This window comes from Dermacentor variabilis, chromosome 3 (genome assembly GCF_050947875.1).
Source record: "Dermacentor variabilis isolate Ectoservices chromosome 3, ASM5094787v1, whole genome shotgun sequence".
Taxonomy (NCBI): Eukaryota; Metazoa; Arthropoda; class Arachnida; order Ixodida; family Ixodidae; genus Dermacentor; species Dermacentor variabilis.
In genome coordinates, this window is record NC_134570.1 from 60485462 (window position 1) to 60507980 (window position 22519).

A 22519-nucleotide genomic window follows, 5' to 3' on the forward strand; every position below is an offset into this window, starting at 1 on the left:
GAACCTCTGTGGTTGATTGAAACTACCGTGAAATTGTTGCTGTTTGCATACTGGGCCGCGTCAACGAAGCAGCTGCCGCCAGGGAGTTCGGTTGCGCGGCGTAGGAGCGCTACCGCTCTGGCCTTCCTTCTTTCCACGTTGCGCTGGGGATGCATATTGCGCGGGGCGGGCGATATGATGATGCAAGGAAAATAATTTTCAGCACGAGAAATGTGTTGCCTTTTGCAACACCGTTGTAGCATTATATCGACAGTGTCAGCGTTGCGGGAAAGCTGGAAATGCATATTTCTTTGATGTATGTTAGAACGTTAGCATATTAATGACACACGGGCATATATACAGGAGTTTCATACATACCAATGGCAAAGCTCGTACGAACGGCAAACAAACGAGAAACAAAAACCAAGTCGTAATTGGATTGGATTGGATTTGTCGACGCCAATGGGAGTTCAGTCACTCCCATCGGTATTGTCATCGCCAATATGGCGGCACTCTGCTTTAGCTTCTGCAAGATTTAGGGGATGTTTTCCTTGTTTTCCTGCTTTGTCGCACGTGCCTTCTTTGAGATTCGGTTGGAAGTAAGTCAGTTTACAGAAAAATTAACGCACGTGAAGGTTTGCACTTCACCGTCTTTTCACTCGTGCGTTTTCTTGACAAGTTTTGGTTACGATACCTTGCCATTCTCTTACAGGACTTCCTTTTACTTTTCTCGGTGCGTTAATGTTGCAGTGACCTTTCGCTTGTCCCTACCAAATGAGCACGGAGAAACCAGTCGTCGGCTCTCGAGTCAGTCAGGTATTGTGTTTTCCTTTTCTGTGGCTGTCGTCACGCGGGCATGATTCTTTGTGTAGCCCTCCATATCCGAGGTCCGAGCAAATAGTTTCAGTCAGTCTGATCGCTGAACGTTTCCTCGTGCACAAGCTTTTCCTCGTTTATTTGCGTATGCAGATTGTGAACACCTTAAACTGTGCTGTTAGTGAACAGGTAACGCCGCTGGTGAATTTCACTGGCCTTCCGAGATTTGAGACGATCGCCAAGAATCGTTTCGTGCACATTGGGAAAGCGCCGCTGCAACGTACTTACAGTGGATTTTACTTACTGGCATGCGTTCACGTTCACATTGTGGTCTATTTTCAGCTTGACGCTGTTGAACTCGACGATGAGTTGTTTGCGTTATTCAGGAACAAGCTCAGCGACGTGTTCAGGCATGCGGGCGTAAGTAACGAGCTTGTACTCATCGTCGCCGAGATGACTCGTCGTGTGTTTTGTCATTACTGTTTCAACGCTCAAATGCATGTATCTCTTCAGGGAAACTTCTACCCGACTTTCGAACCCGAGATTAAGGCCATCCTGCGGGCAGTTCTATATGGGGTGAGTACACGTTCTTCAAGCAAAGATATGGTGCCAACAGCTGCCCCTTCCATTCGTGTACCAAGTGCATAACAATGGCACGCGCTGTTTCAAACCGTAGCTCAGCGTCTATGCACGATGACACAATATATATCTGTGAAGGTATTCAGGATGCGTGTGAACAATTGTCTTGTCAGCACGATGATGCAGGCAGTGTGCTGTCATGAGACATTTCAGTGCAAGTAGCAGAATAAATCGCTTTCTCCGGACGCAGTGCAACTTGATAAAGTATGCACATGAGAATCAGTGACCAACCCTTACACCAATTACTCTTAATCGGCTAAAGCATGCATGTAATGTTTGCTTGAGTAGCTATCATCACTGCAGCAATCATGCTGTTGGCGCTTTATTCCACCTTCGTCATGTGGCTTTAGGAGTTGTCATGTGTCATGATAATTCATTGCATTTTAGCTTGCTTCGTCTATTGAGTATATGAGGCTTATGTCAATATTCACAAATAACCCCTTGACAAAGCTTTCCCAATACTGCTAATATGAGCACACTGCCACCCCTCAACTGACTAAACCTTGAGCTTCAATAACGCTTCTTGGTAGTTCCTAGGTCAAGGCATTGCTTCTGAGTAGATGCCTGGAGCTGCTGGTTGCAAAATTCTCACTTTGGAAGCATTATGGAGAGAAATGACCTCAATTGACCGGCAGTCCTGCCATCTACTTTCCTGAATAAAATGGAGGAGCACTCTGGAATATCAGACTTATGCTACTTCCACACGCTCAATTTAAGGACCATTAAAACCAGACACCGTCAAAATCCACAAGCCCCGTTCACTCTCTTCCGTGATCTTGTACGAGAGTTAATGAGGCTCGCATATTTCAATGGGCTGTTTGGTTATAGGGGTAAATAAATATGGGCTTGCGACAGGGGTATTAGTGTGGCCTGCTGTGCTCACCTTGTTTTAAGCATTTGAGTGCTAGGCTGAAAAGGAATCCAGAAGGTCATTTTTAATTAAGGAAAAGTTTGTTTTCATACATTAACATATACTTTTCCGTTAGTCTCAGTGCAAAATTATTGATTTACTGACGCTTTATTTTTATCTCGTGAAGCCACTTTGACAATGTTGAACTTTGCAGTGTTTAATTTTTTAGTGACTTTGCGCACACACACAAGAATAGGCTCACTGTTCTTCTTTTTTTAAGTCTGGTGAGCTTATACTTAAAATTTGCTTCTTTTCTACTACTCAATCTGGCATGAATGACCAACAGTATGCCTGGTCAAAGTCAGTTATTGTTGCCATGCATTTAGCTGGACAAGAATGCAAGACGCTTGAGGTGACAGTTAGGCTTGGTAGAGCTGTTTACCTTGTTCTTTTAAAACTGTCTCATCATTTGCTCACCTAAAGGTCACCCATCAGCAGACAAAATTGTAGGCCACCGTTCCCTATCTTAAACTTGCCTGCATGCAAGTCATGGCACTGAAGACATCAGTGTACATAATTGAATTTCATACCTCGCAGTTTTTGGGAAAGGACTTTGCCTCAAGATATGAGATGCCACCAGTTAAGGCGCAACATTATTGTGTGAACTTTATCCCTCCTGCCTCAGATAAAGTTGTTGCTAGGTTTTTCCGCATAGCCCTCAGATATCAAAGTCATGGCACTGTTATTTTGTCTTTAAAAATGAATTCTAGTCGGCTAGCTCAATTTGTCACTTTGTTTCTTGTGTTGAGCGTGTTTACACATGTTAAATGATTTTTTGAAGAGTTAATTTGGTACTCACAAAAACTTCGATGCTTGCTTTCAGTTCACCGTGTATGAGTGTGGGGCCACAGTAGGCCAGAGACTCCTGGGCCTAGAGTTCTTTGCAAACGGAACAAGCCTCAGTCGCATTACTAGACGCCAGACGTGTGCACTCATTCTTCTCGGCATCGGCGTGCCCTGGTTCCGGGAACGATGCCTAAAGCTCTTTCTTCAGGTTCTTCCTCAAGTGCAAAGTAACAAGGTATGTTCATAGAACGTCCAAGGTGTCTGCCTCTCTCCCTTAAAGCTCTTTGTGTACATTGCGCATGTGGTAATTTTTAAACGTGCATGAGAAGGGCAGTTTTAAGATTGTCGGTGTTTAGCTCATTTCTCAACCTTTGCATGGCAGCCTGTGCCAGTTGAACCATTATATTTAGCCTCCTTTAATGAAAGAATGCCCTTAAAACAAGCCATGGCAGTTTCTGCTAGGGCTGAGACAAATGAGCCACTTTCTTTGTTTAGTTTTCCAGCTCTGTCACAAAGCTAAACGTTATAATAAATATGCTTCCCATTGCTAGCATAAGGAAGAAGTGCAACAAGAACAAAGAATCACGATGACTTCTTTATGACTCTACAAGTACACTTGCAGCTGTGCTGGTACTACGTTCACATTTGCATTGATGTGTTGTAAAAATTTAAAGTTTGTTGTTCTGTGTTGAAGTTCCAATATTGGACTTACTCTAACAGTGCTGTATTTACTCCCACGCAAGCACAGTGGCCTTGCACTGTAGTGGTGGCCAAGTAAACATTACTGCTCTTTTCACAACCTCAGGTGCCGAGCATTTATGGCACTGCTTTTGGAAATGCGTGGTGAAAGACAAAAGTGCTGAGAATTGGTACACAAATGGCGCGGTGCAAGTTTTGTCACCGCTTTTTTGGATATGAAAAATCTGTCAAACAGATGGTGATGAAACCAAGCTTGAAGTCCGTGTAGAAATGCAAACCATTGTTCACTGCCGTCATAGTGTGCGACTGCACCATCGTCTTGCTTACTGACTACGTCAGGCGTGTCGGCATATGCCTGATTGGACATATGACGCCCGTGGCTATGATCATGGAGCAAGATGAACAGGAGAGCTCACGATCTGCCAACGGGACAGTTCCCTTTTTGATGTAGCAGGGGGCAGTTTCACCACTTGATGTACTGATATCGATGGTCGCAGTTGCTCCACTAGATTTGTTGCGTTTCTTCCGCTGCTGTGTTACCTACCCCATTGCTGTGTCTACCCCGTCGGTCATCTTGCTTCATCTTCTGCTACACATGCTTGCACTGTACGTCGCTTGTTGCACATCAGTGTGCATAAATATTTTTCGTCTGCTTCAGCTTACACTGCAGACATTCACATGTTGATGTTCGCTTGCGTGGAGAAGTGGTGAAGCACCAACGAAGGCCTGTAGTGGAGGGGGTGAGCAGTGCAGACATGCTGTGCATACTGAGGTCGAGCAGTTTTGTTGCGGCATCGTTAGGGGAAATAAGCAAATGAATTGTCGAGTGTCCGAGACGGCTCTGCTGTATATCTTAGTATATCGTCTATGACCAAGGTTGCAATCATGCAAGTGGCTCTCTTTTCCGAACGTTCAGTCAGCCTCTCGTGATTTATTGGCGCCGTGCTTTTGTCAGCGGCCACCATTGCGGCAAGGTGGCACCATAAAATGCGCACAAGTCACGGTCATGTCAATCATTCGAAAACGAAACTCGTCATTTGCTAGAAGTGGAATGGGCGGTGAGGTTGTTCGCTTTGCTGTTCCCTTTAGAATGAATGGCCGTTGCACTTGTAGCAGATGAGGCGCTGGGCGTAGGCTTGTAATGCTCGCTCCTCTCATCGTCTTGTCTTTGCTCACCCAACCTCGGTGAATGGCGTTGCGGGACGCATTTTTTCTATATGAAGACGCATTCCACCACCACTTCTGTGACTGCTTGGTAGGCATTCTCGGTAGCCAGCGAGCCAGTGGCCTCAGGAGGCAGAAGAAGGTCCTTTGGGCATTCCGTTTTTTCTGAACCAGCCGTGTTTACATCCTTGGGCAACTCGCCATTGTTTTACTTCTTGCGAGGGTTTGTTTTCACTGAGTCGCTCGGTGCAAGACGGGCTTGCAGAATGCGAAGTTTCTTCAACATCGTCGCCAATCTGTATAGTGCCACGCGAGTTTCATTCGCTTTCACTATGCGGCTTTATCACATTCCTGTTTTCATGCAGCTGTGCGCTCGTGCTACCAAGTAACACATAGCTTTTGCACGCAGAAGAACTGTAATACTTTCCCGAAAGACGGACTCTTCATGTATCAGTTTGTAGGTGCGCAAGTAGATAATTTTGGCTCATTCTAGAATTTACTACCTCGACAGAAGCACATCTGGAAGATTCGATGGTGCATCTCTACATAAGCAGCCAGACTCAAGTGTCCTTTATTAGTTTTTGCAACCGACGACTGTGCTTGCTGCATTCATTGGGTTTTGAGTGTTGCTTGTCTTTCTGGGAACAACTTCCACCTTTAGGACAGCATGACATTATAAGTGTCGAAGTCGTCGGTCAGCGATGCAATACACAAAGTGGCCGAGGTGATATAACAGTGGTAGGCCAACAGCAGCGCCTTTCGCTTACAACCAACGGCAAGGACAGTGCCAAGACAGCTTTTTCATGCCGTCGCCATATTCTGGTTGCGTTTGCCCCAAGCACTGAGCCCAGCTGACCCCGCTTTCATCAGATATGGCAGTTCCACAATAAACTACTAGTAGTCTGGCATAGAGGCGCATGTGGGACCAAGTAAACATTCTTATGCGATAACATGACGGAAAAATCTATGAGATTTGAGGTTCACTAGATTTGCCTGCACTACTTTATTAGGTGCTGCACTTCGCTATTCGTTTCACCAGTTCAACAAGACAGCATCTGCACGTTGCCATTTGTTTCTCTGTGTAGGCTTTGTCGGAAAGATAGGGCAGCAGTCGTGCAGGTGGTGCTTTGCTGCTTCCGTGCAAGCAAGAATTGCCAGTGAACTGGCAGGAATTCATTCACGATATCCAAGGCATTTCGAGTGCACCTTTGAACATGCAGTAGCATACGACTTGCAACAGATGACAAACGTTGCTGTTCGTGTGCGGTACCACCTAGCGGCCAAAGAAAAGTAATGGGGCCATTAAATTGTTCTAACATTCGAGCATAACTTGAGCTGTGCAGATTATGTTTCGAGAGTAAAAGAAAGCTTTCAGTGTAACATGCTTATTTCTTTAAGCTCCAGAAACATTCTGCCATTACTGTATCGTCCCTAATTGAAGCCCAAATTGGCAGCGCAAACTTCCAGTGCTACACTCGCTCATATATTGGCTGTGCTCTCCTTTCCGTTCCGTTCCCACAAACTTTGCGGACAGCCCATCTTGTAGCAGCAGAACCGATTGTTCGGAAAGCAAATGGTTTACGTGAGCGTGGCTCAGGCAAAGCATACTGATCAATATTTTCCACTTACCAGGCATTTAGGTTACACGATGTAACCAGCCTTGATCATCAACATTAAATACTCGTTTTATTTTCTCAGACTTCGTCATTTCTATTCTTTTGTTGCAAAAAGCAGTAATAAATGGAACCATCTGCCTGCTCCTGTCATCATCATGGCAAACACTAAAGCTTTTAAATCAGCTATTGGAGAACATTTTTGTATTTACTGTAAATTTCTTGTGTGTATTTGTTTGCTCTACATAAAAGGGAAAATTGTTGTCCACTCAAATGTTGCTATAAGATATACATGAAGACTATAGTCCTCTCAGAAAAAAAGAAAATGTCCTTTCCGAGAAACCTGTATGGGTTTCCTTTGTATCTTTGTCCTACATTCAGATGAATGACAATTTTCTCTTTCATGAACCTTCCTTGACCTTGTAAAATTCCACAGAGCTGAACTCCCACAATCAGTGTTCCCGTGCTTCGAACTGTTGATTAATTAGGCCTCGCTCTGTGATCTGCTAGCCTCCAGGTTAGCTGAGATGTGGAGTGACTGCCCAAAAAAGGCATTGCTCCCAGGTTTGATGTCCAGGACAGGACAAAATTTTTCTTCAACTGCAAAGCTTTATTTCTGAGAAACCTGTATGAGGTTTCTTTGTATCTTCGCGTTACGTTTGTGTAAATGATAATTTTACCTTTCATGAACCTTCCTCCACCTTCCAGGTTTTCACAGAACTGATTTGCCTTATTGTTTGCTGTTGTATCAAGAATTCAGCATTGTAGCTTAATCGTTCTCGTTATTTGCTCTGTACCTTGAAGGTACAAAATATAAGTGACAGTTTTCATATGACACCAGCTGCAATTGTGTTTGTACATAGCATAAATAAAGGATGTTCTAACAAGTACATACTGTATAGAAAACAGCTTAGACACCTTGGTTATATTAATGTGCCATTCGTTCTGTTCCCTTCTTGGCACTTTGTAGGTGGAAAATGGAATTCGTCACATAGAAACAGCTGTCCGCATGGCTTCTGTGGCCAACTTCATCTTGTTTCTGGTTCGAGGCAGCTACTGCTCACTGAGCAACAGGATTGTCGGTGTTGTCAATGGCTATGCTGCACGACCTCTGTTGCGTGAGGTAAGCCACATCATGAGTGAAAATTTTTGTGTAGCCATATAGGGCAGCCAAATAATACTCACTGAAATTCATATGATACAAAAATAATGAAAAGACAAGTCAGTAACTGCAGATATTTGCTCCTAACTGAATGCTTGCATGCACTGTGCGATCAAGCGGCACGACATGCTCCACGTCATAGGGAAACAAATTGGCATTCTTGTGTAACCTTTGCTGAATTGCAACCAAATCTGCAAGGGTAGCTAGTGTTACTGCAACTAGACCCATCCCCTGATTCGTTCCCTGCACTTCTATGAACGCTGGGCAATTTCCAGGAAACAGCTACAAGCTCCTGCAAACATTGGTTGAACTCATGCGTACACCGTCACCATCATGCAAACACTTTTCAGCCTCCTTCTCGGGCCACTTATAAGCTTCTGCAGATGCTGTCACTTGAATACTTTTCCGGACACTCGCTTGATCTTTGGGACTCATGATAGTAGCACCGTGGACGCTGCTGCTTGGATATTTTTCTGAATGCTGAAGTCATAGTTTGTGGTAAAACTGGTATGGCTCTGTTGAACACGTAGGACACTAAGCTTTCTGTCTTTCCTCCACGTCGACAATACAGGCCAGTAATGGGACTTTTCCTGGGCAAGCCACTGCTTCAGAAGAACTTCACTTTGGCCTAGTTGGTATTTACTGCATATCATATTGACCGCAAAAAAGACGGGGACAGAGGGAGAGAACACATAAACAGCACGGGCGGTAACTTTCAACTGTTTTATTCACTGCAGCCCGTGGGCATATATAGGCAAAAAGAACATGTGCAGATCGCAGCAAACAAGAATACACATCAGCTTAGCATGGCAACCAATTATCAAAAAAATCTATTTCTGATTGAAACAACCTAATGGAGCTATCGCTAACACAGTCTTCGCCTTTCTTTTTTATGTGATAAGCCTCCATCAGTTCACGTGCAGTCTGGTCATGGCTTTTCCCCAGAATCTTTATCTCCTCAAAAAGTTGTGTACGAAATCCTCTTGGCGTGTGGCAAGTCCTACATAGGGCAGACTGGACGGTGCCTAAATGATCGAGCCAGGGAACATGAACAAAAGTTAATGAAAGATGAATTGGCGCACTTACCTGCGCACTGCAATGCCTGTCGCTGTGCACCTCTTTTTGAGGAGATAAAGATTCTGGGGAAAAGCCATGACCAGACTGCACGTGAACTGATGGAGGCTTATCACATAAAAAAGAAAGGCGAAGACTGTGTTAGCGGTACCTCCATTAGGTTGTTTCAAACGGAAATAGATTTTTTTGATAATTGGTTGCCACGCTAAGCTGATGTGTATTCTTGTTTGCTGCGATCTGCGCATGTTCTTTTTGCCTATATATGCCCACGGGCTGCCGTGAATAGAACAGTTGAAAGTTACCGCCCGTGCTGTTTATGTGTTCTCTCCCTCTGTCCCCGTCTTTTTTGCGGTCAATATGATATGAAGCCACTGCTTGTTCTCTGGCACTAGCAACCTTGAAAGTGCATCCTCTTGTTATAAATACCTTTAAATCAGCATTTACAAATTCTTAAATAAACATTTATTGTAGGTTGCTTCAGGTATCTGAGAACAAACAATATGAATGAGGTAAAGCATCACTCCTCTTTTAGAAGAGCCAGTGTACTCTAACCACATTTGACATAAAGTTCACCAACTTCGTTTTACTGAATTTCATTCAATGAATCTACCTTCAATCATGGCCTTAATTTGCCTTTGAAAGCGTCTACAGTCCTCAATAAGGTGCTCCTTGTGAGTGTTGCCCATCGCGTCCACTACAGCTGTCTTCAAGGATTCTTTGGTGTTGTGAGGCTGCTTGTTAGACTCCCTTTCAACAATGCCACCTGCATCTAATAGTAAATCCTGTTCAGGTTTGAATAGTTAGAGGGCTGCATATTCAGAGTGATGTTGTAAAAATTTTCAGACAGCCACTCTTGCATAAATGAAGTCATGTGCACTGGCACAGAATCTTTTGGAAAACGTATGATCGTTTCTGGCTGACTTGTTCATTCCAAGACTTTACGATCGTCTCTTGCAATTCAACATATGCAGCAGCATTGACCTGGATGCATTGAAGGAAGAAATGAGGCAGGATAACGTAACTGTCTCTGCTAACAATCCGCAAGACATTCACAGACGATGGGAGCTTGGCGTGCATGACAGTGGGAACTTGTGTAGGACCACTGCAAACCCACCTGCCACATTTAGAAACATTGCTTTCTCTGAATCGCTGTGGTTGGTGGCATAGAGTTTCCTACAAAAATTACTAGTGAGAACTCTGGTTCTATAGTGTCTATGGGAGCCAAAAACGTGGCGATTCAGTCAGCATGGGAATGACGGTTAATATACATGGATTTGCCTGAACTTTGTCCTCCCATCTTCGTATGGCTTTGTGACTTTGCAAAGTGTTCGCTTCGAACAAAATATTGTGTGATACAACTGCAAAAATTAGCAAAAATTTCGCATGTGCGCACAGTCATCTTGCCTTCTTTGGTTAAAAATGTGAGATTTCTTTCTAATTTAGATAGATGAAGCCAGATAAGCATAGTAAATAAAGCCACAAGGACGTCTGGAGCCTCAAGCATGAAGATCAGACAAATCCATGTAGTGAACATCACTCCCATAGTAGGTGTACGATCAAGGTGCTAGAGTTTTCTCCGGTAAATTTAGTAGGAAACTGTATGGCAGGCTATATTGTGCATAAAACTTGAAGCTATCAACTTGATGTATATCCTGCATAGATGATGTATAATCACCGTTGCAGTGAGCCTAAGAGCATTAGACAAATGCCTGCAATTCACAAGCAGTTATAGCATGATGACTGTAGTAGTACTTAAATACCTGCCCCACTGTGCAGGCTTCAACATGTAGAGTATATGAACTATGTGCGTTGCAAGCTTAATCTCAACATCCCGACATGTTCTCTTATGCTAACACTTTTAAAATTATTTTTCTACATGAAAGATTATTCTTGAAGCTTCAGTGGCACTTTGCGAATTTATTGTGACTGCACCAACTGCTCCACAAGACTGAGTATTCAGTGGTATGTTTATCTAAGCACACACTCATCCCTACAAATTGTCAACCTGATATATTCACTAGTTATTTTGTGGCAAGTGTTTTAAACTTCCAGCAGTCTGCAAAGTACAGTGCAGTTAGTAAAATTTGATATTACCTTGTGGCTCTCTCGTCTGCCCTACAACTTTCAGATTTCGCCAGCACATTCTTGAAGGCATGTAGTACTACTCTATTCTATAAAGTTTCTTCTTGACACACACCCTTTTGTGGCCCATCTACACCACCAGGCAACAAGTTACTGAAACTGATATCATTTCCCACAATGTACCTAATTTACCTCCACGCTTGTAACTTTGCCCACGCATCGCCCTTATCACTCTGCACATTGCCTCCAATTGTTGGCATGCTGTGATGTCCAATTCGTGGAATAGGTGGGCATTTTTGGTTATGTGGCTATGTTTGCACATCTCTGATCAACACCTCTCTCTTTTACGATTCCCTTGTTTACACTTGTGCTTTCAAGCTGCTTGTCGATGTCAAGCATAGAATGTAGCTTTGAAGTAATTGTGATGTTAGGTTAAAGGAATACGCCTGCTAGTCTGCGTTTATCCTGCTGTTAATGTCTGTTACCAGTGCTGAAGGAACATTTCGACAACCTCAATGCAGATGCCTGAAGCAACCACAGATGTTGTGTAAGGTAGATAGCATAGTGGCACAGCCTATATGAGCATACAAACATGTCAGAAGCTAAATTGACCCAAAATGGCTGCTGCTATAAAAGTTCACCATGATGCTTTTGCAGTAGCATTGAAATGTGCTGTCATAGCAGCACAATCGAAGATTGAGGAGCTGCAGCTGTTCAATTGTTGTTCAAGCTGTTAGTGTAATTATGTTTCCATCTTTTGCCTTCTATGGATCAGCATTAAGCAATGTACTACTGCACTGAAGTATTTGTCATTTAAAGGGCACCTCACCAGGTTTGGACGTCTCATATGCAGAATCGTGGTGTGTGGATTACACAATGAACCGAGCCCCTCTCCTCCTCTGATTATTTTCGCTCATTACATAGCGAGAGTCCTGACTCTGGCAGCCTTGATGCCTTGAGGTAGCATGCAAGTGCGTATTAGCAGAAGAACCAGAAGCTTTAGCATGCTTTGTGCTGTTACATTCACAAATGCTACATGTAGGGGTGTTCAAGATTGTCGAGTAACGCATTGATTATTGTCCTATGTGATTTCGTTCTCAAATCAAATAGTCACTATATTTGCAAATGCGAATAGTTTTCGACCATTTCACATTGCCAGCTGTGCACGATCGAACATGAAATTGAAGGAAAATGAAGCAAATTTTATCCCTACCACAGTGCACATAAAGAACAGGAAGTTATGCAGTGTGTGCTGTGTCACTCTGTGAGCCAGGCTTTTCCAGCTAAACCAGAATTACTCACCTTCAAATTTCACTCAGACAGGACATTTGGCCACTGCTGCTGTGCACTACTGTTTATCGCTACTATCAATATACTTCTTGGGATTGAATTTGGATGCACTCTATTGTAAGATTATTTGATAATGTAGAGGCACCAGCCACAGCGGCCATTCCAAACAAAGAAAAAGTGCTTTATTCACTCCACCTTTGCTGCACTCAATGCGCATTTTTCGAAGATATACACTGGTGCTAATGGACTGACAAGATTGCCTTTTAGCCCTTTCTGTGCCAAGGACTAGTCTTGCTTTTCCAGGTGTTTCCGCCAAGATATGCTGGTGTTGAGTCTCACTCGTTCAGAGATTTCCTCTTATCTACTCAGTGCCACATACCAGTGGCTGTCACTTCATCATTTTGGTGTGAATGCTACACTATTAGATGGCACCAGCTTCCCATGGGGCAAAAATTTTTTTTGAGGGTGCAGTTGGGGGTAACGAAGCAGAAGTCTGGCTTCCAGGGGTTTTTAAAATGGCGGCACAAAGTGAGGCAGCTGCAGCAATGATGAATACCTTTTCAGTGCGGGAATCGTGCTTTCTTTTTTTACATTTCTTCACCTTAAGTAAACAATTCATCAGCAACAGCAGCAGCAGCTTATATTTATGTCCACTGGAGGATGAAGGCCTCTTCCAGTGATCTCCTATTACACCTGTCTTGCTCTAGCTTAGTGGTTCTCAGCGATGAATGTGTTGGGGACCCCTTGTGGACCAGTGGAAGTGATGGGGGACCCATTGCAAGGATGGGGTGGTGGGTCAAAGGTTTATTTTCTTTTTGACGGACAAAATTGGCAACGAACATTGTGACATCTTTAATTTCTTTATTATCTTGTGTGAAATGATGCCGCGGTTCCGGGAGCAAGTCCCGGAACTGGGAATGAGTCAAGGCTAAACTCACCTCCAAGAAATATGCACTTTCTTCTCTTTTAAGGTTGTGTGAATATCACAATTTTTGAATATGAATCCAATACGAATACTTAAGCTTTGAATATTGAATAATGATATGCGCATGGATTTATTAGTTAGTTGGGTTACTTTGATATGTCAGAACATTGCCATGACATTGTCACTGTTGCAAAACTAGGCTAGTTAGCCATTATACTAAATCTTTGTGCATTTGGCTCATGTTAACTTGGAAGATTGAGTAACTCGCACTAACTGTCCTTGCCAACCTGTGCCTTATAACGCATCAAATGCCCGTAAGCTCGGAGGCATTTGACTCTGTGCTGATCGTTACTCATCGCAACTGCTGTCACGGAATAAGCTCAAGATTGAGGTGGTGCTGCAATAAATAAATAAATAAATAAATAGTTCACCGTCATCCACAAACCTGTACACCTTGCTACTAAGAGGCTGTCTTCCCGCATAGTTTAGACAGTTAGTGGCTAAGTGTGCTTTACAGGCAACGTTTCTCCAGCAGCACGAAATTGTCACAAGCACAATATTCTCAGATTAGATAGAAACAAATGCTAAGAACCGTGTTTGCTGCTGCACGGCCAGCAATATATTGGATTTGATCCGAGTATTCATATTCAACCGAATGTTCGAACATATTTGAATATCCATCTTGAGTCGAATATTAAAAACAATATTCGATAATATTTGAACTTTTTGAATATTCGCACATCCCTATTTTGCGGGCGTGGGTTTTGCGGACCCCCATTTGAGAACCACTGCTCTAGCCGATTCCAACCTGCGACTGCAGATTTCCTAATTTCATCACCCCATCCAATTTTGTGCCATCCTCGACTACGCTTTCCTTCCCTTGGCACCAATTCTGTAACTTTAATGGTCCACTGGTTATATACCCTGTGTATTACATTACCTGCCCAGTTCCATTTTTTCCCTAATGACAGTACACATAAAAACAAATGAAGTAAACAATTATACCTGAAAAACTCTAGTGTTTGGAGAGGTCCAACTTAGTATTAACAATTGCAAGGAAGATTTGGAGCCTCTCGTGGCCTCTCTCGCGTGGACGGGGCTCTAAAAAATTGCCGTGCCGCTGGCGCCTCTATGATTTCGTTACCATGCCATGTGAACAATAATGCGTCACATGGAGGATAACAAAAGCACACTTTACTAGTATCCCAAGAAATATTGTGCTTTATATAGACTGTTGCTTTCACTTTGCCTGTCTGCAATTCAAAAATATAAAAATGCAGTTGACAGTAAATGGTAACAGAAAAGAATGAATGAATTGCTGATATTGCAATAATAAAAGCTGTTCACAGTGAATCAGCCATAAAAAATTTTGTCATACTTTAGTAGCTCTCTGGAAAAAGTGTTGGCACGGAAAGATTTAAACCTTCATTCTGCTAATTCACGACCACACATGCCCCGAATAATCCTGTTTATTTGTTTGTAATGCTGCAATCGAGATTTTGACAAAGTGTACTTTATAATGGGCAGCATAAAGACAAAAGCTTGCTAATGTAGCAAACAAGTGGAATGTCGACATTGCTTGACATTAAAGGTGAAAATGGCTCTTCATTGTTCAAAAACTATTTAGAACTGTTGAATATTCAATATGATTCGATTCATATTCGATTTGCTCTCAAGAATTGCTATTCGCACCGCACTAATACTATTTGACGCCTGTGATTGACTAGCTGTTCCGCAGTGGCCACCACGGTAGTGAGTGGTGCTTGCTAACACTGCAATCCCAGGGATAGATTCAGTACACATGCACAAATACCCAAGAAAGTGGACGGGGGCCCAGATGTCGTTGTAGCACAATTGGTAGTGCATTGCACGCGTCGTGTGGAGGTTGCAGGTTCCCCTCCCATCGGCAGCAAAGTTGTATTTCCTTCCACCTTCGCTACCATTTTTATCGCTATGTCTACATCAAATTTTTTAAGAGCATTTAATTTTGTTTATGCTTTCCTTGGCTTCACTGTCTGTTGTTATTGATAATAAATCAAGCCCCTTGGTGTGCCTCAATGTTCTTGCACTTTTTCACAGAGCTTCATTTTACTGCTGCACATGTGGTTCCCATAATTAAAAGCAACATAGAATGTGACACAGTACAGCTTTTTGTAGGGCACCGTACAGCCTCTGTCGAAAGAAACTATGCCATCAGAAGCATGAGTGTGGCTACCTCTTGGCTGCGTTATATAGTGCCCATACAACACCTCGTACTAAAAAGCTGTGCAGGTGAAGTTCTCCCTTTGTCAGAAGTTCTGATTGAAGGAAGGACACTGAATTGGGAGACTAGACAAAATGTTTTCATGATGTTCAACCTATCAGGGCATTCATATCGGCAGAGTGTGTCTTAAACGGAACCTACTGTGCTCTTTAAAGACTTTCTGTGCACTGTCTGCTCATTTAGAGAATTGGGTGTACACATGGGACTGTGTGTTTACATTGGAAATGGCTGTATTGCCCTCTCACTGGCAGTGCCTTGCCAAGTAATTTCGAAATAGAAAAAATTGCATCCTTTCAGATTGTAGCAAGAAACTACAAGGGAAACGCTGTAAGGAAATGTCGGTGAATGACATTTTTTCCTTTTCATACACCTCTCGGTCTTGTGGGCATCCGCATAACTGGTTTTCTATAGTTTAGAGTTGTCGAATAATTTTCACTCGTGCTGCTATCTGCTGGTCTCCTGGTTAACTTAGATAGTAGCCTCAGAATGGCACTAATCCTGGGTGCCGTCCCCAGACCAACACAGATTTTTCTGGAACTGCAAAGATTTCTTTCTAAGAAACTCGTATGGGTTTCCCTTGTAGCTTCTTGCTGCAGTCTTAGTGGATGACAATTTTTCCCTTTCGTGAACCTCCAGCTGTCATTCTTCCACAGAACTGATTTGCCATGCCAAGCATTGTACAAGTGTCGGTGGTGTGGTGACCACCACCTTTTTTTAATACACCTGTTTTCACATAGTACAGCCCTTGTGCCCATTTCTGGCCAACCTTGCAAGTTTCGTTGATAAACCTGGCATGAATAGTTTGAAGATTGTGCTTCTCAGTAATAGTGACAATGTAAATGTGCTTGTTTCCTGCAGGTTCAGTTTGACTTCATGAACCGGGAGCTTCTGTGGCATGGCTTTGCGGTAAGTTAGAACTCACTGCTCAACATTTCAAGGCGTCCTAACACTTGTGATGTGGATAAATCTTTAAAGAAATAACTGCACAGGCTCCTCGACCTCAAGTGCTTGTGTTGATGTCAATGCTGCAAAAATAGTCTGTTGAGAGCCAGACTCCTGATCAGGAAGGCTGTGGTGGTGCAACCATTTTTGCGCACACTGTGTGCTGTCACTGTCCGGGTACTGCACTGAAGCTCTTCAATGATGATCTTAACACTTAGGAACAAGAAGCTTCAATCAGGCAGCTGCTTGACTAGGTTAGTAGACACGTAAAAGAAGGAAAGGTGTTGGGAAAGACGATAAACAAGATCATTGAAAAGCAGCATCCTGTGGTTTAAGATATAGACGTGATTGGTTGTCCAGTGAAGTACAGCTACAAGACAGCAGCTAGACGTCGACGAATCCATTAGCCATTTAAGTCGCTAAGTAACAACCGCACCGATCAAAGCAGAGTACTATAATACATATTTAAATGACAGCTCAAGGCCTATTTAGGGAAAGGATACAGGGCTAAACATTGCTAATCATCATCAGCACATAACATCTGTATATATATATGGCTCAAGTCTAAGGATCAGAAAAGAATGCGCGCTCTCATTCGCGGCTCGGCGGGACACCATAGCAGTTGCTACACTTTTCCCAAATAAAAGTAGTGATAGCAGTACGTCATGTTGGCTGTGGCATACCATCCTACACTAACTATGGAAGCTTCTTATGTAAAGCTCTATAGTGAGTTAAATGTCTCTTTGACACTAGCCTGTGGCTAAACCTAATTCTTGACAAAGGACATCACCAGCCTGGGTGTTGGTTCTTGGATTTTGATTCTTGTCCTGGAAAGCAGCTTCACAAAACTACAAGGCGACTCCTAACCTTCCGTATGTGCAAGTGTCAGTGTGGATATGCATAGGACTGACACCTGTGCACGTGGCATGTTTTAAGACACCTGCCACTTTTGTGAGGTTTACCGGTTGCATCAGGAGCAGTGCTTCACTGCTGCTCTGTGAATTGTGCGCATCAAAGTCCTACCATGGTGCACCCTTCAGTGAGGGAACAGCCAGAGGTGGAGGTGTGCTGCACATCAGAGTCCAGAGCACCGTTGAAATCCACTGCAGTTTATCGAGGAGATGTAATTTTGCACCCTCCTTTTAAGCACCCTAATGAAACACTGAATCCCACATACAAAAACATATGTCAACTTGATGCCCTTCTCAACTACCCGAGCACAGGTGAGCACCAGCCCTCCATTCAGGCAGCTACCACTCGTCAGTAACACTCCTCAGCAATTCTTACGATAAGGAGTTGCTTGAGAAATGTCTCTCTACTCCAGAGCCTTTGAGTACCATATTCACTAGGTTCTAATGTGCTTTTCTTTTTGAAAATTTACGAAATAATTACATGCATGTTAGATTCAAGTACGAAACCAAAACTATAATTGCGACAAACTGACATCATCAAACTATGTCATGAGACCACAATGTTAGGCAAGTCTGCAAACTACACTGCTCGAGTGGCTTTAGAAGCATTCTTTATCTACAAGATTCACCTATCTGTATAAGCGAAGTGCCTATTGTTTTGTACAGTGCCAAATTGGACTTCTTGAACGCTGTTGTCTGAAGCAGATGGCAATGTTGCTCAGTTTATAAAATCAGAAGGTGTGTCAGTTGTAATAAACAATTGGTATTAGCTCTCGTCCTCGTCTGCCGTGTCTTCTTTGGGTGCATGTGTACTTTTTTGTGCTATATCTGGAAGTAGCTACCATCATTGGCATTAGAAATTTCTCTGATTTGATCCAATCTTCACATGGCTGCTGCCATGGTCTCCAAGGCATTTAAAGAAACCTAGTATCTCAAATGCCATAGAATTCACGGAATGTAAGATGCCCTGTGCTGCTGATAGTGAAAAAGAGGTTTATGATATTGATGATGAGTGATTCTGAGCCTACTGTAGATAGGGTGCAATAAATATTTTTGGTCAAACTGACAATAAATTGCAATCACTGTCACTCTCTGGTGAGTGAACAATAAAGGGAATTGCATTTATAATTTCTGGAAGTATGACAATGCAGGTGTATGTTACAGGTGAAGGCATTCCATGTTTTATTTCTTTTCGTGAAAATTGAGTACACATTTTAATCAAGGGTGCATCAGAATCAAGTAAGTATGGTACGTGCTGAAGGTACCTGGTGAAGCCAGGTCAGGAATTTTCCTTGAGTGGTATCAAAGCAGAATGGCCAGTTCAGTGAAGGGGTGGAGCTGTCTCCTCTTGACTGATTAAAAAAGAACTTCAATTAATAAATGGGTGTGGCCAGTATTAGGTGTATTCACGTGTGAGCTGCGCTTTTATGTCTGGAGCCTGTAACGGCATGGCCAACCTTCCATTCGAATGTGGCCTTGTGTCATGTGGTACTTCTGTCACTCAGCAGCTAGGCCAGTTAATGCTTGACAACACGACACCCTGCCGAAGCTATCAGCAGAGTGGAGTTACAAGACGGGAGTGGATGCCGCACTGTGTCCCGTTGGCACACAACAGGGAGTTACTGCTTTGTAGATAGCTGTGGATGTGTGTGCTTGCACACTTTGGCAATTCAACAACTCGGGTGAAATTAATCGAACAGTAACAATCGTATATCAAAGCAAGGGCAATGTGTGCAGTGTGTTCACATCATATTCTTCCTGTTGGAAAGCAAATGTGCACACAGGAGAAATGAAGCATCATAATAAAACTTGACTAGGTATTGAGATGAATGCATCCTAAGGGCTAGATGAGAAGTGTAAGAGGAGCTGATGAAAATAGAGACTTGCACTGGTATACCACAAGTCGCTGAAGAATAGCAGATACAAGAGATGGACCAGTAAGACGGCACACAAGCGCTTGTGTACTGCCCCTTTCCAGGACCATGCCTTTTTGCACGGTTTTCGATAGATCTTAGCATGCGACAAAGACTGCCAGCACCGTTATAATGCTTTGCATTGTTGGAAACGGTAGCCCTGAGTCCTTATATTTGTCATGAGCTTCATGAAGTAGCCAATACTTGCTCAGCAGTCTGTATAAGTGCTTGTGCAGTTAAAAGCAGGAAAAGGTAAGTGCAAACCTTAGTGAATGTGTCTTATGCCATCAGGCTGAGGACACCTTCTGGCATTTTCTCGTGGGTAGTGACTGGCTTTGGGCAGAGTACTTTTCTTTTTGTAAAAAGTGAAATTTTAGTTGCCTGATTATTTTCATGTGCTCACATGTGCTCCACAGCAGTATTATGTGAAGGCACCGTAAGAATTGAATGATGATTCTGGCCTCCTCCTCTTCCTGCCATCTATCATGACTATTATGTTTGCACACGCCACTTCTATGGAACCAGTGTTTGAAATTTAGCTTCGCGTGCTCCGGTTGTTTGATCATTCCAGCTCACGAAGCAACAAATGTATGAGAAAGGAAATTTCATTATCCAGTGTACCCAGATATTGTTGGTAATGCTTCGGGATACTTGAAGCATGTTTAGCAGAACTTTTTCTTGGGCTAGTCGGTTCATACTTATCAGGGCCATGACATGGTCGTTCTTCTCAGTTTATCATTGTAACTAAGTGTAGAATAAGTAGACAAGAATTAGTCTCTCGGTGCACATTTTAACCCGAAATTTCTGTTTGATATCGCTGCCTCTATACCCCTCCCATTCACAACGACCGCCATTTTAGCATGGCTTGTGGGCAAGGCCACCACTGTGTCATCTGCACCGAAAACGTGTGCATTGTACCGGACTTTCCTTGTTCAGCCCACTCTGGCACCCAACGGCATGGCATAAGCATTGCTGTTGTATTGTACCCACAATTCTTGCACTTCCATGATGGAAACAGCACAAACCAGAGAATGCCTTTAGAAACTACCACCTAGGGCTGGCTTCTGACTGCTGGCTTCTGACATATATGGGTAGTGACTTCTGACATATATGTACTGACTGAACCCTGCGTATACTGCGCACGTTGACCATGCAAAATGCAATTCATTTCATCAACCATCAGTGCTGCTGGACTGCCACATGGTTCAACTACAATATGAAAAAAAAATTCAGACCCAAATTTCTACTACAGTGAATGTACTGAAGACCGACCCACAGATGTGATGCCGCAGTGAGTTAGTCAATGAAGGCTTCGCTTTAAAGCGGATTTGGGCATTGTTTGCCAGCTCACTGTGGAACCTGTATAGTTTAACAAACAATGCATGATTCTGGCTTGAAAATTTGGTGTCATGACCCCTTCAGATCAATAACCATAGCATTAACACAAGGGATACAATGTACCGCTAACATGACGGCCACGACGTAGTGTTCATCCTGTCACATTTCTTGCGTTCATTCTCTTAATATGGTTATTGCTTCAGGTTTGAAGCACGCGGCATCCCAATGTGATGTGACAGCTTAAAGAGGCATCGGCCCTGTCACTCCAGTTGCCTTGACAACAGGGCACATTATGGGAAACATGATTCATATTACCAGATGCAGGCTGCCCATCCCACTGTTCACTGCATTTTTTTCTTTACTTGCATACTCTGTTGTGACTTGCTGGTTGGTGCTTCTGTGTAGCAGCAAGTATGTGTACAGATATTTTCTGCATTGCAGAAGCCACGGCTTTTGCGAAACAGAATAGCTGCAAGTGAAAAAATTTTGCTCAGTCCATTTGTGCTAAGCATAAAGAACCTCAACATATGCAGTCATGTTATGCCACCACCAACATACAGCATTGAGTCAGGGCAGATGTAAAACATGTGACATGTACCTTACTTGTGGCATGCACAGCTAAGGTGTATGATATGTGGTACAGGAGTTGATGATTTTGCAGTGAACGATTCAGTGCACTGTCATCTAGATATGTATGTATGCTGGGCTAGAGAGATGTTTTTTTGTGTAAAAACCAAGAGACGGCAGTGTGGAGTTGAGATCGAATGTGTGTTGATTATATTCTAGTTTAGATTAAGCACTGGGGTGGGGAGATGATGTAATGGCTAGGACAGACATCTGGTGGGTATGTTACAGTAAAACGAATGGGGCCAAGGCAAGGAAAAAAACATGCAGGGGCACCAGAGGATAAGACGGAGTGATAAGATTGGCAAATTTATGAGCCTACAGTGGGTTCGGTCGAAGCTGGAAATCAATTCTACAGAAACCTGCAAGGTGGAGGGAATATTATGGAAAGAAACAAAATTCTCATCCGCCTGGCAATAGCATGGAGCTACAAAGGAAACCCAAACTGGACGTAAGTGGAAGAACTTAAGAAAAACTCCTCCCGCACTGGACACAAAATAGACTGATGGTGTTCCCTTCTTCGCATTCCAAGCATGGGAAAGAAACTTCTGCCACAGTGTGGTTTAATTTGTAGGTGCTCATGAATGCCTGACTTTGTATATTGTATAGGTTCAGCTACATACTTCGCTTTCTTCAACACCTGATGTTGCTTTCCTCTGTCGCACATTTCTGCAGGAGTTCATTGGCTTTCTTCTTCCTTTGGTCAATGTGTACCCTGCCAAGAACTTTGTGAGTCGGAAATTACTGCGTCGTAAGTCGCGTTCAACGAATCCAAGCGAGAGGACGCAGAGAGACATGGCCGAGTGTGGAATCTGCGGCAGCTGTCCCACACAGCCACACGAGATTGGTTGCAAGCACGTCTTCTGCTACTATTGCATTGCGGTAAGTTGCTCAGCTAGAATGTACAGGCTAGGTTGCAATGTTGTGTACCACTGCTTGCCCCATTGCTTACGTTAACTGATGAAAAATATGGATGGACAATGCATGCGTAGCTTTTCCAGACCTATCCTTGTGTAATAGTATTTTCTCGTTTAGGCTGTCTTGCTATTCGAGCATGATATACAGTCTAAAGATATACAGAATGGGAAGAGAAAACAAGACAGTTATTAAAAAATGTGTGTGTGCCCATGTGGGTGCACGTAGGCATGCTTAAGCAGCTCTTTCTCACCCATTGCTCCCACCAATGATTGTGTTAGGCTTTACTCTTTGAATCATAAAGTGATTGCAGATGTTTTTTCTTGCTGGCTATGGGAGATTGAGTGCCGCCGCTTTATGAGAACATTGTAACATTAAATATAACAGAGTTTTGGCTTGTCCACAAGCTTATTACCATTAACAGATTACCAAGTTACCGAAGCCATGGACGACAGTACTAATGCTGGCAGCAAG

The 22519-nt window shown here is 43.2% G+C and overlaps 1 protein-coding gene across 5 annotated transcripts in view; it reads left to right on the forward strand.

Moving 5' to 3' along the window:
- The window catches only part of Pex2 (peroxisomal biogenesis factor 2), an 88390-nt gene that overhangs the window by 60959 nt on the left and 4912 nt on the right, over positions 1-22519 (forward strand). For 2 of the 5 annotated variants that reach the window (XR_012826706.1, XM_075685320.1), the window contains exons 1-8: positions 452-578; positions 730-795; positions 1138-1215; positions 1309-1371; positions 3168-3365; positions 7577-7729; positions 16261-16308; positions 21806-22012. Coding sequence is in view for 4 of the 5 variants with exons in the window: in XM_075685320.1 (XP_075541435.1) it covers positions 754-795; positions 1138-1215; positions 1309-1371; positions 3168-3365; positions 7577-7729; positions 16261-16308; positions 21806-22012 (789 nt within the window). In the remaining variant the exon portion in view is untranslated. Of the gene's footprint in view, positions 1-451; positions 579-621; positions 641-729; positions 796-1137; positions 1216-1308; positions 1372-3167; positions 3366-7576; positions 7730-16260; positions 16309-21805; positions 22013-22519 lie in introns of those variants that run through there. The other 3 variants (XM_075685319.1, XM_075685322.1, XM_075685321.1) reach the window with 3 other exon arrangements.